General features: G+C 41.9%; 1 protein-coding gene across 1 annotated transcript in view; it reads left to right on the top strand.

Annotated features, from left to right (window-relative positions):
* espn (espin) overlaps window positions 1–16,142 on the top strand; it is a 99,793-nt gene that overhangs the window by 60,095 nt on the left and 23,556 nt on the right. The window contains exons 8-9 of the mRNA XM_045696094.2: window positions 7,685–7,846; window positions 10,527–10,758. Coding sequence (XP_045552050.2) covers window positions 7,685–7,846; window positions 10,527–10,758 — 394 coding nt within the window. The remainder of the gene's footprint in view (window positions 1–7,684; window positions 7,847–10,526; window positions 10,759–16,142) is intronic.

Here is a 16,142-nt window from a genome sequence, read left to right as displayed (position 1 = left end):
CCACTGGAATTGTGATACAGTGAGTTATAAGTGAAGTAATCTGTCTGTAAACAATTGTTGGAAACATTACTTGTGTCATGCACAAAGTAGATGTCCTAACTGACTTGCCAAAACTATAGTTTGTTAACAAGAGATTTGTGGAGTGGTTGAAAAACAAGTTTTAATGACTCCAACCTAAGTGTATGTAAACTTCCGACTTCAACTGTACATTCTATAAGAATCAATTGGTATACAGTACCAGTCAAAAGTTTGGACACACCTAGTTGTTCAATTTTTTTTTTTTTTTTTTACTGTTTTCTACATTGTAGAACAGTTGTGAAGACATCAAAACGATGAAATAACACATATGGAATCATGTAGTAACCAAGAAAGTGTTGAATAAATCAACATTTAATTTATTTTAAATTCTTCAAAGTAGCCACCCTTTGCCTTGATGACAGCTTTGCACACTCTTGGCATTCTCTCAACTAGCTTAACCTGGAATGCTTTTCCAGCAGTCTTGAAGGAGTTCCCACATATGCTGAGCACTTGCTGGCTGCTTTTTCCTTCACTCTGCGGTCCAACTCATCCCAAACCATCTCAATGGGTTGAGGTTCGGTGATTGTGGCCAGGTCATCTGATGCAGCACTCCATCCCTCTCCTTCTTGGTCTCAGCCTGAAGACCTTACAAATCCTGAAAGTCTGTTGGGTCATTGTCCTGTTGAAAAACAAATAATAGTCCCACTAAGCGCAAACCAGATGGGATGGCGTATCGCTGCAGAATGTTGTGGGAGCCATGCTGGTTAAGTGTGCCTTGAATTTTAAATAAATCACACACAGTGTCACCAGCAAAGCACCCCAACACCATCACACCTCCTCCTCCATGCTTCATGGTGGGAACCACACATGCGGAGATCATCCATTCACCTACTCCTCATCTCACAAAGACACGACGGTTGGAACCAAAAATCTCAAATTTGTACTCATCAGACCAAAGGACAGATTTCCACTGGTCTAATGTCCATTGCTCGTGTTTTTGGCCCAAGCCAGTCTCTTCTTCTTATTGGTGTCCTTTAGTGGTGGTTTCTTTGCAGCAATTCGACCATGAAGGCCTGATTCACCCAGTCTCATCTGAAAAGTTGATGTTGAGATGTGTCTGTTACTTGAACTCTGAAGCATTTATTTGGGCTGCAATCTGAGGTGCAGTTAACACTTAACTTATTCTCTACAGCAGAGGTAATGCTGGGTCTTCCTTTCCTGTGGTGGTCCTCATGAGAGCCAGTTTCATCAAAGCACTTGATGGTTTTTGTGACTTGAAGTTCTTTCTTCAAGTTCTTTCACTTGAAGAAACTTAAAAATTTCCTGAAATTTTTCTGATTGACTGACCTTCATGTCTTAAAGTAATGATGGACTGTCGTTTCTCTTTGCTTATTTCAGCTTTTCTTGCCATAATATTGACTTGATCTTTTACCAAATAGGGCTATCTTCTGTATACCACCCCTGCCTAGTTACAACACAACTGATTGGCTCAAACGCATTAAGAAGGAAAGAAATTCCACAAATTAACGTTTAACACACCTGTTAATTGAAATGCATTCCAGGTGACTACCTCATGAAGCTGGTTGAGAGAATGTCAAGTGTGCAAAGCTGTCATCAAGGCAAATGGTGGCTACTTTGAAGAATCTGAAATATAAAATATGTTTTGATTTGTTTAACACTTTCTTGGTTACTACATGATTCCATATGTGTTATTCCATAGTTTTGATGTCTTCACTATTATTCTACAGTGTAGATAATAGTAAAAATAGAGAAAAACCCTTAAATGAGTAGGTGTGTCCAAACTTTTGACTCGTACTGTATATCATTAATTTATTCAAAAATGGATGTAGCAACTGCAGATTCCCACTCTAAGTACAATGTTTTAAAAACTCAGAGGGGCCATTTTGTGCTTTGCTGGTGCTATGTAGGTTTTTTTTTCTACAGTACAGGTTTGCTTGAATTCAACCCCCCCATTCAGTATTTTTGTTTTGTGACAGGTGATGTTTTTGTACATTGGCCACTTAGACTCAGTATCATGTATTATGACTGACAGTTTTTATAGGATTGGCTCGCTCTACAATTATAACAGTAGCAAAGAAAGTGTTGTCTGGCCTTTCATAGCTAATCAAAATGGAGCCGGCAGGAATTCTTCTAATCCATAAACCCTGGGAGATTTGAGTGTGGGCAGCCATGAGTGTTGTGCCCGCCCTGCCTGGGCCCTTTACTGCTCCGTACTTTGCATAAGAGCTCAACGGGCGTGTGCCGCGCTGTGGTTGGTTGGTCGGCGGCCTGAAGCGCTGATGTCACGGGTCGCTGTAGGTGTGCCTTATTGATGAGGGCCTGTGGGTAAAGTGAGAGGGCCAGGTAGAGTGACACAGTAGAGGGCAGGGGAACGAGGAGATCTGGAAATGTGGTGACTGCTGCTCTCAGTGCACCTCTGAGCTTCTGGGTCGGATCTGTCAAGACCAAGAGTACTACTGAGGGGAAAGAACTTAAACTACGGTAAGAAGTGAAAAAAGTGAACACAGCTTTTTCTGTGAGTGACTTTGCTGTCTTAAAGGGGAACTGTTGCATTTGAAGTGTTAATGCGAGCAATCTCTTGGTTTATACCGACCTGCGTGGGTATTAGGGGTTGCTTTGTAAGGGGAGGGAGGATGTGCTCTTTGTATGAATGGTTGTGTTGTATGGCATCTTTGCATATGGGGAACATACAGTACCAGTGTTTCCCCAGGGCCACTGCTGGTAAATCGTTGCCGCTACTCCCATAATTTTCAGGATGGCAAAACGTTTTCAATGGAAAGAAATCACAAGGGAAACACTGATTACTCTGCATAGGTTCTTAGGGGGTTGTAGTTTTGTCATTCCTAGTTGGCTAGATGGAAAAGGAAGCTGACAAGCCAGACAGATATTACTTTGCAAAAATATGTCTCAGACCCCTATCACTTTATCAAATCAAATTAGAGGTTGTTTTAAGGACCAGTTTTATGCTGCAGTCTTTTTTTTATTTATTAGTGGAGGCTTTTTCATGCAATGATCCCCTCACTGAAACATACTTCATATTATTGATATACTTGCTCATATCTTTCATATGAGCTACTGAATTTTTGACAAAGTATGAACGGACACTTGAACGCTGATTGCTTCTCCAACCATGCACAACCAACCGTAGATGTTTGTTTCTGATTTTAGTTCTCGTCCATGCAAATTAGATGTATGTTTCTGATTTTAGTTCTCGTCCATGCAAATTAGATGTATGTTACTGATTTTAGTTCTCGTCCATGCAAATTAGATGTATGTTTCTGATTTTAGTTCTCGTCCATGCAAATGAGATGTATGTTTCTGATTTTAGTACTCGTCCATGCAAATTAGATGTATGTTTCTGATTTTAGTACTCGTCCATGCAAATTAGATGTATGCCACAACGCGACCACATTGACCCGTTCAACAGTAAAGTAAGAAGAAAATACAGAAATCCGCTAAATAAACACAGATCGTGGTGTCTACCAAACAGCCAGCCATCGGTGTGATGGGAGGTGTTGGGGTTAAGGGTGGTTATGGTGGAGTAGGGGTGGTGGTCTTAAGACTTTGTACACGGGTCTGCTACCTATTATGATGTCCCTCAATCCCTCAGAGGATGACCATTAAACCACCTGTGGATTTCCCTACTCACATTACACACACGTACACACTTCGCTAAGTGCTGCTCTGGGACCTTGTCTTTGGCAGCAGACGTAAGTCAACAATGTAAATACACCCATAAAGCCACATAGGACAAGAAAATATAAAATAAACAACAGGACAATATAAAGGGAAAGCGGGACGTCACAGCCTTTGGGGATCACTGTCAATTATTTCTGCCTGCGTGTACATTGTCTAGGATTTTAGACATCTGTTGGATGTCTCTAGGTTGTGCCTCTCGAAAACGAAATGAATGCGATTAAAATGTAAATGTCGACATTTGCCGGTTGTGATGCTCTTGTTTTTGTGCGATTTGACAGGCAAAGTGAGTGTCTGAAATGAGGACGTTGACCCGATAGCTTCGAATGTAATCAACCGCCTTCTCACTTTATTCACTTTCTATGAAAATAGTATAATCCTGTATCTGATTGATTGGTTATACTCTGTGGACTATAAACAATATACTTGTCTATCTATAGTGATAAGTACAGAGCCCAAAATAAGAAATTGTTTTTCCCTTGTTCTACTGCTTGGTTGCTGGGTGGTATTTTGTAGAGTACAACTATTTCATGTGTTTTTGTGAGCATGACTTCTTTAAAAAAGCACACACTCGGGCTGTTCAATCTCACGGAGTAAGCCTGGCCAAACTTAACTGAGTTGTGGAGATGGTAAGGAAAGAAAAGGCCCACACATCCCAGCTTTTAATGGTCAAGCAATGCTCTCAATGCAAATAGTCGTAATGCAACACTTTGCATTAGGTAAATACCCCCCCAAAAAGACGTAGGTGGAAAAGCACTCCATTGGTGTTTAGTACACAAGATTAAAACATATTGAAGAAGAGGTTTGGGATCAACTCATATTTACTTACTTAATTGAAATAAAATCCCACTGGGTACAGGCGTCAGTTCAATGTCTAGTTTTGATTCACATTTGGTTGAGTTGTCAACTAACCGTGAAATCAACAACAAATGTCACCATGTCATATGATTTGGGTTAAAGGTTGGGTGAAAAAAAGACTAAATGCCCTTAGGTTGATGACTTTTTGCAAATCCATTCAGTTTTCCATGTTGATTCAACGTTGTCACGTTGTTTGGTTTTTTTGAGGTTGAAATGACATGGAAACAAAGTTGATTCAACCAGTTTTTGCCCACTGGGATTGTCCCCAACCTTGGACTACAGCAGTATCTTCAAAGGTCCTAGCTATCTTTGAAACATGGGTCTATTGTGTCAGGTGTCCAATGAACTTTCTCCTCAACAAGTGGCATAGAGAGCTCGGAACGGGAAAGTGAGAACCCCGGAGATGAAGGAGCCATCCCACTGGGCACACCATGTCATGTCAACGGTGAAATTTGGGTAATATTTGGTTGATGTTGACCAATGAGATTTCAAACTTTATTTACCCACTCAAAAAGACAGCTAGAAGTTTGTTGAATTCCCAATGTGTTATAAGTATGCTTTCAACCATTTAAAAGAAATTCCAATAGAAAACTGTATTTTTGGTTTAGTTGTCATCTAAATGTGTTATCTGCGCTTTCAACTAGGGCCGGGACGATACCAGTATCGTGATACTCGTTAGTATCGTGGCAAGGCAACAAAACAAGAAGCGGATTTAAGTTCTTTAGGAAAATAGCCCTAATGTTGAAAAGAAACATCATTATGTTGTCATCCAGAGTCACATTTATTTATTTTCCAAGCTATAGCACACCATATTTTAAATACAGCATGTTTTTAAAGGACCAAAGAGTTTGGTCTGCTTTGTGTTTTCATTTTTGCCATGTAAAAAATATTTGGATACTGGTATTGTCCTGGCCCTACTTTCAACCATTTAAAAGCACAACAAAGGTCAAATGGGAATACAATCTCAGATATTTTGTATCTAATAGCACAACCAAATGACCTGGATGCTAGTTGAGATTACACTAAAAGTACATGGTGCAATTTATCAATGCTGTTTGAGATTCTGCACAGATATTTATATTGTGAAGATCTCCAAGGACCTGCAACCTTTGCGTGCCGTCTTGAACATGCATGCTTTCTATGATTACATAAGAAGACATTTATAGTTACAGTAGGCTTACCTCAGTGGCCATGGATGTGTTACTCATTTTAAGGTTGAATAAATACAGTTACATTAGTTTGTAAGATAGCCTTAATGTTAGGATACTGTATTAGAAAAAGATGATTGAATTGTTTGGTTGACAACACAGCATAGTTTCATCTGAGCCGTGGCTCAATCAAATCTAACTTTAAATGCACTTTAAATAAAGTTTGATTCATTCCTATTCTTTAACTTACATTTTTGGTTTAGTTGGAGGCATGAATCCAACATATAATTTGTTAACTTGTCGATAGGCTATTTACTGTATTACAAAATTGATATTGAATTGTGTGTGGTTGTCAACAAATTCCAGTTTGTCTACAAGTTAATAATGGATATGTTGGATTTACGTCTCTATCTCAACCAAGAGTCAAAGTTGAAGAATAGGACTAAATCAAATCAAACTTTAAATGCACTTTGATATTTGGTTGCGTTGACAACTGAAAACAATTCAATATCCAGTTTGTCTACAAATGAATAATTTATATATTGGATTTACGTCTCTATCTCAACCAAAAATCTAAGTTTAAGAATAGGAGTTAATCTAACCTAACTTTAAATTCATTTAAATCAAGTTTGATTTGATTTACTCTTTTTCTTTAAGTTAGATTTTTGGTTGAGATAGACGTGGATCCAACGTATTAATGATTAACTTGGAAATTACATTTGGAATCGACCAAAGCTTGAATTCCTAGGCCTCGATGGATTGTATATTTTCAGTTGAACCCTGGGTTAAATGTAAACAATAACTGTTGATGACTTTGCAAATGCTATATAGGCCTAAATAGTATCATTGATGATATACTGTGTGACTTATAAAGTATGGTTACATTTCATTTGCTCTGTTAAACCTACTCTTTGGATGACTTTGAAAGGAACAGTGAATATATTTAGTAAGAGGTCTATCAATAATCATTGTCATGTAACAATTTCTCGATTTTACGGAGTTTCATTAGGCCCTATTTTATGTATTTCACATGACTGGTAATACAGATATGCATCTGTTGGTCACGGATACCTTTAAAAAAAAAGTAGGGGCGTGGATCAGAGAACCAGTCAGTATCTGGTGTGACCACCATTTGCCTCATTTGCCTTAATGGCACGACAATGGGCCTCAGGATCTCGTCACGGTATCTGTCTGCATTCAAATAGCCATCGATAAAATGCAATTTTGTTTGTTATCCGTAGCTTATTCCTACCCATTCCATAACCCCACCACCACCAGGGGGCACTCTGTTCACAACATTGACATCAGCAAACCGCTCGCCCACACGACGCAATAAAAGGCCACTTTAAAATGGGCAGTTTTGTCACACAACACAATGCCATAGATGTCTCCAGTTTTGAGGGAGCATTCAAGTAGCATGCTGACTCCAGAGCTGTTGCCAGATAATTTAATGTTAATTTCTCTACCATAAGCCGCCTCCAGCATCGTTTTAGAGAATTTGACAGTACGTCCAACCGGCCTCACAACCGCAGACCATGTGTAACCACGCCAGCCCAGGACCTCCACATCTGGCTTCTTCACCTGTGGGATCGTCTGAAACCAGCCACCTGGACAACTGATGAAACTGTGGGTTTGCACAGCCAAAGAAATTCTGTACAAACTGTCAGAAACCATCTCAGGGAAACACATCTGCATGCTTGTCGTCCTCACCAGAGTCTAGACCTGACTGCAGTTCGGCATCGTAACCGACTTCAGTAGGCAAATGCTCACCTTCGATGGCCACTGGCACGCTGGAGAAGTGTGCTCTTCATGGATAAATCCCGGTTTCAACTGAACCGGGCAGCAGACATGGGACCAACACTTTACAAGTTGCATTTAAATTTTTGTTCAGTATGTTATATATTTACTCACTGCTCATTGGCCCCTTTCATGTTTCTACCCAGCAACTGACTCCAGGAGATCACCACGATAGGCTGCGTCGGGTGGACTCCAACAGAAAGTCTCGAAACTTCAACAAGCAGCCCAGCACCGGGGACTACTACAAAGCCCTGGGTAGCGACACGGTAGACAACCGTGGGATCAGAGCCATGGCGCCTAACGAGGAGGTAAGCAGGACCAGACAACAGGGGTTGTTCTCCAACTCCATTCCTGGAGAGCAAACTGGGTGTGCAAGCTTGTGTTCCAGCCCAGCACTATACACCTGATTCAACTTATCATGGTCCAGTTGATTGCCTGCAACAGGTGTGATAGTCCTGGGCTGAAACACAAGCCTGCTCACCCAGTATCCAGGACCGTAGTATATTCACTGTAGAACAGGGAGACGTTTGTTTGGGGGGGGGGGGTTCATGGGCTATTCCCCTCTTTTAACATTTTAAATATTTTGTCTGGTGGTTCTGTGAGAAACACAAGATCAGTTCTGTAGTAGTCAAGTCAGCCGCACAGCGTTTTCAAGCTGTTGATAATCAAAATGGCTGCCATACCATGCCCCATTAGAGTCAACTGGCTGGCACCAACAGGATTGGCTCCTGTAGCAGTCGGTCAGACCAGTGCATCCCCCAGTGACTGCCCTCTAATCTAGCAGAACTCTGTTTCTCCCAGGCCCTAATCCTCACCTCAACCCAGGTCTTGCTGCCCCACCTGACAAGCCCGCATAGTGCAGCACAACTCTGTCACGGGACAGAGAAAGAAACTGCTGTCCTAAAGGGCCACAGACGGCAGTGTGTCTCTGTGCAACATAACATAACATCCGATACCAACCAATACCAACGGATACCACCTGATCTCCGCCCTGTTGTGAAAAACACAGGCAAAAACAAACTGATTACTGTTCCATTATCCTCAAAGTGAAGCTAACCAGGACTGCACTGTACTACCAGGGAAATGACATTTTAATGCAAACTTGGTTTTATAATAAATCTGTGCTTAACCTTTCAAAGGTTGCACTAAGGTATGCGATTTGGCTTTTCTTTGCTTCTTAATATTGCTGCTGCTGTAACATTGCTGCCACCCACTATGCATTGTCTGTTTTCTGCTAGTCCACCACCACCCCTGTTTGGTTCTTCTTTTTGTTCCCGTTAGGGGGATTTGTATAACTCGGGTCACTGCCTGTAGTTGATTAATAATGGTAATAATTGACACATTGCTCTGGCAGTAAGCTCCCCTGAATGAGCAGAGCCTAATGCCAAAACCACATGTATTGCAATCTATTTTCAAATAAATGGTTTAACGAATACGTGGGTTTCCTGTCTGAACAAAAAAATATAGTCTATACAAACTAAAATTGTGTTTTAGATGTTGTGTGCTGAAAAAAACGCGCAGATACATATTTCCACAGACACGCATCATGAGGTCCTGCACGCACAGTCAACCGCCCCTCTAAGGAGCGGCCCCATAATCTCATAGGTATCGACAGTTTGGTGTCGAAGGCCACTATTGGGTGTAACCTACATTGAGCCAATTAGGACCTTGTGAGTCTACATGTGAAATTGTTGTGCACTCGGTGCGCAAAATATGTTCAGAGGTGCCAAGTACTCTCGGCCAGCAAACGCTATTCTGAGCCCTTAGTGTCACTCAGTGGTGTAAAATGACTTTAAAGTAGTACTTAAGTAATTTTGGGGGATAACCTTACTATTTATATTTTTGACAACTTTTACTTTTACTTCACTACATTCGTATAGAAAATAATGTACTTTTTACTCTACATACATTTTCCTTGACACCCCAAAGTAGTCGTTCAATTTTGAATGCTTAGCAGGACAGGAAAATGGTCCAATTCAAGCACTTGTCAACAGAACATCCTTACTGCCTCTGATCTGGCAGACTCACTAAACACACACGCTTTGTTTGTAAGTGATGTTGGAGTGTGCCACTGACTACATTAAAATAACAAGAAAATTGTGCCGTCTGGTTTGTTTAATATAAGGAATTTGAAATGGTTTGACTTTTTTTATACCTAAGTATATTTTAGCAATTACATTTACTTTTGATACTCCTCAGTATTTTTAAAACCAAATCATTTTTAACTTTTACTCGAGTAGTATTTTACTGGGTGACTTTCACTTTCACTTGTGTCATTTTCTATTAAGGTATCTTTACTTTTACTCAAGTATGACAATTGGGTACTTTTTCCACCACTGGTGTCCCTGTCCCAGAAAGACCCTAGATTATGCCATATTCACTCCATTATTATGGGCGCGCATTATTATTCCCACGGGGTGTTTTAGACAGCAAGTGTCTAATTGGGCCGTCATTATAGAGTCAACTACTGTACATCTGTCACAGTATCATTCTCCCTTTCCTCCCACATACAATAATGTTATGGGCCCAGCCAAGCACTGCTAGACTGTCTGTTGGCATGTCTTTCTATGCAGTCGGGTGATACGGTTCATTGGCTCCTACCATTATTACAACTTCCTTTCCAGCTGTCAAGGAATGAGATGATAGAAAGATCACCATGGGGGCTTTCTTTTTTGACGGTGCAAAAATTGGGAGATGTTTACCAAAAATAATAAATAATTAGCTCCATTTCTTCTTTTACGATGTCCATGGCAAAGGGAACAATTTTATGGATGGGTTTAAAGCTAACAGTAGTGCGTGTGCGATTCAATAACAAAATTTGCTTTTGATTAAGTGTCCGAGTATTTAAAATGATCTTTTTGTAACATCTCTACATTTTAGCTCTGTCAAAATGAGACCCTTCATATTTAAGATGGACAGGTATCTGTTGTTTTGACTGGTGGGATACGAACTAACCATTTTCTATTTTATTTTTTATGATCCAATCAGGGTTCTGTGCTATTGGAGGAGCCAGCTGACAGCCCCGCCCCCAGCCCCGAGAACGGCACCACGGAGGAGTTGTCCCTCCCTCCTCCTCTTCCTCCTCTCCCGCCTCCCCTCCCCATCAGCAACCCCACCCCGGCACCCCCTCCTCCCCCACCACTGCCCTCGGAAATGCCCACCTACCAGTACAGCCCTTCCTCAAACACCAACCAGCGACGCCCCTCCTCCTCTTCAGGAAGTGAGTGCCCACTGCCGCTACCTCTAGCTCTTTTTCTTTATTTTGCTGTCCTCGCTTTCACTTTCTCTCTATTTTCACTCGCCCTTTCTTTCTGACATTGTGCTGCAGTTCATTCTGAATAAAAACATGTCATGTTACGTTTGCTACTGTAGTTTAAATGGTTTATTATGTCTTTTTTTGCCTGGCTATTGCATTTCACAGATGGCAAAACCTGTGCAAAGTGTCAGTAGACTCCTCCTCTTCCCCTGATAGTGCAGTTTTTCCTGGAAAGCTGAGTTGGGGCAGGCGCAAAAACAATGTTATCTCATTCTGTAGAGACAGAGAGATGAGTCTGGCCTTACCGTCCCAGATAACTGATTACAAATGTATGCCCTTGCTCAGGGCTACCGTTACCTTGAGAACCGGTTTAGTGTTCAGCCATTTCCTTAATTGCCCCCCTCTCTCTCTGCCTTGACTGACTGACACTACCTGACATGGCTGCTCTTCGCCATGGTTGCTCGTCGCCCCTGTCTGCTCCCTCTGTTCTAGTTACAAAGATGCTGGTTATTTTCTATGCTTTGTGGGGAATTTGAATTTGGGGAAATGTTCAGTTGAGTAGTTATGCTTGCCTCATCAGGTAGATGTCAAAGAACGTTTTGACCATAGAATGCAGATGTTGCTTGTTTAGAACTGTCCTCAGGTAAGAGGCCGACAAATTGTTCCATTCCAGAGCTTTGGGGATCTATGACGTCAGCCTCTATAGTTTTTATCTCTATGGTTTTGACTTTCTCATATTTGATTTGTCCTCTTGAACGTGAAACTCATCTGTCTTCTACTAATGAGCTCTCTTATTCCTCCTCCTTCAATTGTGTTCATGGTCCCATCCCTCTCCTCCCCTCCCCTCTGGAACACCTGCTATCTGACTGCATGTGCCTGCCCCTTCTCGCTCTCCTCTTATCTCTCTCTCCACTGCCGCCTCTCCAAGGCGGGGCGTTTCTGTCCCCCTCTCCTCAGTCAGAAGGCGGCCCACTCATGGTGATGAAGAGTAAGTACTGGGAGCCCCAATTCAATCTTACTTTATTTATCCCCTCATGGGCAATTAAGGCGAGTCTCAAATCAACATCCTCGTCCTCCCTCTGGACAGATGTCCTGTCTTTTAACAGTTCACACCGTTTCCTTTCTTCCCCTCCTTTCTTTTACATCCACCTGCCGTGATGCTTGTCTCACTGTCTGCCTGCTTGAGACTGTCTGTCATTGTCGACACAGTCTATTGGGCAGAAAACGACAAAACAAAAGGGGTCTGAGGCTGTATCCTGGTTAGCTGGCAGGTTATAAAGGGTTAATAAGAGTCACATAAAAGTAATAACAGATGGGTGTGGAATAAAGAGACCAGAGAGCTTATTTAAATTAGGTGTATAGACATATACAGCGGACATGATTCCCCTGTTCAATAACATGGCTAAGAAGCGTCGAGCATACCCGTTCTACGGTACTTAAATATATGTATCTGAAACCTCCGAAATAAGTAGCCCCAATAGGATCAGCAACACGTGTTTCCTCCTGATGAGAGAGGGTTAATGGTGGGGGTAAAGGGACTTCAGATGCTTCAATGGCCCTTAGATGCGGCCTGCAGCAGTATAACCATTAGAAATGACATGCCATTACATGCCATTGCATTCCCATCGCTGTACTATTGCGGTCCCATTGCTGTGCTATTGCGGTCCCATTGCTGTGCTTTTGCGGTCCCATTGCTGTGCTATTGCGGTCCCATCGCTGTACTATTGCGGTCCCATCGCTGTACTATTGCGGTCCCATCGCTGTGCTATTGCGGTCCCATCGCTGTGCTATTGCGGTCCCATCGCTGTGCTATTGCGGTCCCATCGCTGTGCTATTGCGGTCCCATTGCTGTGCTATTGCGGTCCCATTGCTGTGCTATTGCGGTCCCATTGCTGTGCTATTGCGGTTCGATTTGGGTTCCATTGTGTTCCCATTAGCGTCACACACTCTCACACTCTCTCTCACACACCAGTCCACACCGTTCATCCTTGCCTCTAGAGAAAATATCACACCACACAACTGAGCTTTCTGCATTTGTAGACTCTGAATCGCTAAAGCTGAGCGTGTGCTCCGCAATGAAGATTTGCCAGGACCAAATAGACGAAGGTAGGCTCATCGGTGGGTAATACCATCAGTTGTCAGGGGCCGCTATTTTATGGATATATTTGTGTATGGTCTGTGGATTTATATCTAAATATATATATGAAACATACGTTGTTAATCTGTCAAATGAATCAGGTGAATGTGGCCTGTAACATTTTGTTTTAGAATAGATGATGGGCCGTGATGGTGCCTTGGAGTTGAAAGGGGACTGCTTCTTGATCTCGCTTTATGTCAATGGTCAGGCTGGCTGGCTGTGTGTGATCAGGCTTCTCATTGGACTAGGCTGCTCATTAGCTTGCCTGACTGAGATCTGTCCCTCCTTCTAATCTACCGGCAGTGCTAATGTGAGCAGGGGTGAGGAAGGGGTGGGGCTGGAGGAGGCAGGGTGAGGCAAACGGGGGAAGTGGGGTAAGGCTGGATCTTAAATCCAGGCCCAGTTTGGCAAGCTGCTCGCTGTCGGCGCCAATTACCACTGATTCCTTTGGATTTCTCCCCAACTACGACGGGTCCTTTATAGACAGCTGCTCTCTTTTCTCTGGGCGGAGAGGGAGAGGGGGAGAGCGCAGGAGGGAGAGAGGGGGGAGGAGGGGGAGTAAGAAGGGGTGGGTGACTGCATGAGGCTTTGCCCCGGTTTCTCGGTCAGCCTGTTGCCGTTGCCTCGCAGCAAGTCGGGTTTTTGCCTCCCCGGCAGGCAGGAATTAATGAACGATCCATAGTGTACTGGATCGTCAAGTTGAGAGGAGTTTTATAACTTAAACTCAGGTGATGTATCTATCCTACTGTTTTATTTGTTTTGGGTGAGCTTTATGCCTTGTCTGTCATTGGGATGTTAAAGATATGACCTTTGGTGTCTTAAAAAAGGTATGATGAGTCTTGTTATTTGGTTGTGATAATTCTATTATTGTATAGTTTATTGTTTGACCTGTTGATTGAGTTGTCAGTCTGATTTGGTTTTAAGGTTTCAGGTAGCCCTTGTTGATTTTACCTTTAATTGTTAATGTTATTTGAATATGTTTGTGTTATCTAAACTGAGTTAGTTGGTTTGCTGTTATTTGTCAGTAAAAAAATATTGAGTTGCACCCCATTTTGCCATTAGAACAGCCTCAATTCGTCAGGGCATGGACCCTACAAGGTGTCGAAAGCGTTCCACAGGGATGCTTGCCCATGTTGACTCCAATGCTTCCCACAGTTGCCAAGTTGGCTGGATGTCCTTTGGGTGGTGGACCATTCTTAATACACACGGGAGACTGTTGTGTGTGAAAAACCCAGCAGCGTTGCAGTTCTTGAGCCTGGCACCTAGTAATATACCCTGTTTAAAGGCACTTAAATATTTTGTCTTGCCCATTCACCCTCTGAATGGTACACATACACAATCCATGTCTCAATTGTAAAAAAAAAATATAAACTTCTTTAACTTCTCTCCTCCCTTTCATCTATAATGATTGAAGTGGATTTAACAAGTAACATCAATAATGGATCATAGCTTTCACCTGGATTCACTTGATCAGTCTGTCATGGAAAGAGGTGGTGTTCCTAAGGTTTTGAACACTCAGTGTATATACACAGTACACCCATTATAGTCACTTAACTAAGTGCCTTTGTCATATTTAAAAACCACTTTACTTGTTCAATATGACAGGCATTGCATAAATACATTTCTCAGGTAACTCAACAATTGTTTAGTAACTGTTATTGTGTTAATAGACAGTCACCATTGTCACTCGATGCATTCTTCAGACAAATCACCTGTTGGCATTGCAGGATGTGTTGTCTATTCATTTCTTTACCAGATAGAAACCCTCTGTTTCTCCAATGTCCTTTACACCAGTACAATGTCCAAACAAAGTGCTTTTGTTTTCTAGATTTAACAATTAATAGCAGACCCATTTTTAAGGGCACTATTCTGTCGTAAAGAGATTGGGGTTCGTGGCAGCGAAACAGGATTTTTTTTGTTTTACACCGTGAACTGTTACGAACGCTGTGCTGGAGCATTCTTAATCTGTGCATCTTGATTGTTTGTTTCGGTTAGTTCACGTGAAATAATTTTCTGCAGCATTTTCTCAGTTGCAGCATATTGGCAGACTGTGTCAATCTATCTCTACATTAGCGCTAGAGTGGTGCAAAGTCTTGTTCTTTCCCTTGGAGCTGCACTCGCAGATTATTTGCAGATTTGCCTAAATATATAATCCGGTGCACATGACCCTTCTGGCCAAATAGTTTTTCGCTTAGTTTCCAAACCATATGATCATTGGAGATGAATTGAGTAGAACCCAAAAGTGGAGGCTCCATTATGGTCCTGTCACAAGGGTGTCATTTTACTCCCAAGTGGAGCCAAGCAGGCACTCAAAAAATGATACAAAAAAACAGCATCAAGGCTCCTCTGCACTCATCTCCTCTTTTGCGTTTCATACAGGCCTCAGGTCAGTATTGTGTCTGCCACTGACCGATGGGCAGATGAAATATTTAACAGCCAGGTGTCTGCCAGTGCCCAGTGTCAATCGCCACCAAGTCTCTCTCTCTCTCTCGCTCTCCCATCTCTCTCTCCTCTTTCTCTTTCTCTTTCTCTTTCTCACTCTTCTCTCTCCCTCTCCCTGACCGATTGGCAGATGAAATATTCAACATCCAGGTGTCTGTCAGTGTCCCTCGCCACTAGGGCTGTGGCGGCCACATAACTTTGTCAGCCGGTGATTGTCAAGCAAATAACTGCAGGTCTCACGGTAATTGACACTGTTAATTAACATAAACACATTTAGCATCTCTTGGCTTCTACACATATCCTACAAGCCACTGATGTAGACCTTTGGAGCATCTACATTTTTAAAAGTCTGATAAATCCATGTAATATAGCCTACACCTTCACAATAAATCCATTACTTATTTTAGACAGGTCTAAATAAACATGATATGAAGAAAATGTAGTCTATTTCAGAAGAACAAAATAGCATACTCTGAGTTGTCCTGATCTGGCAATGGCATATGGCTGTGGTTTACACTCATGTAGCAGACAAGATTTGCTTAGAATTCCGTGGCATTAATTTGTAGTATTTTATAGTATGAAGAATACAATTGAACAAAGCTGAATAAAATAGAAAGGATATTTTCTCCAAATGATTTGAGGGAGTGTGAACATGCGGATATTCTGTGTTGAGCGGTTAACAAAGAAACAGCTACTCCTATATACTTAATTTAGAGTTATTTATGTAACTGTAGTTGTAATACAAACAGTGGGCTATATGTAAAATAAA

This window comes from Salmo salar, chromosome 15, assembly GCF_965601325.2.
Source record: "Salmo salar chromosome 15, fSalSal1, whole genome shotgun sequence".
Lineage (NCBI taxonomy): Eukaryota > Metazoa > Chordata > Actinopteri > Salmoniformes > Salmonidae > Salmo > Salmo salar.
The sequence above is the reverse complement of the archived record's forward strand: the minus strand, read 5'-3'. Positions and strand labels throughout refer to the sequence as shown.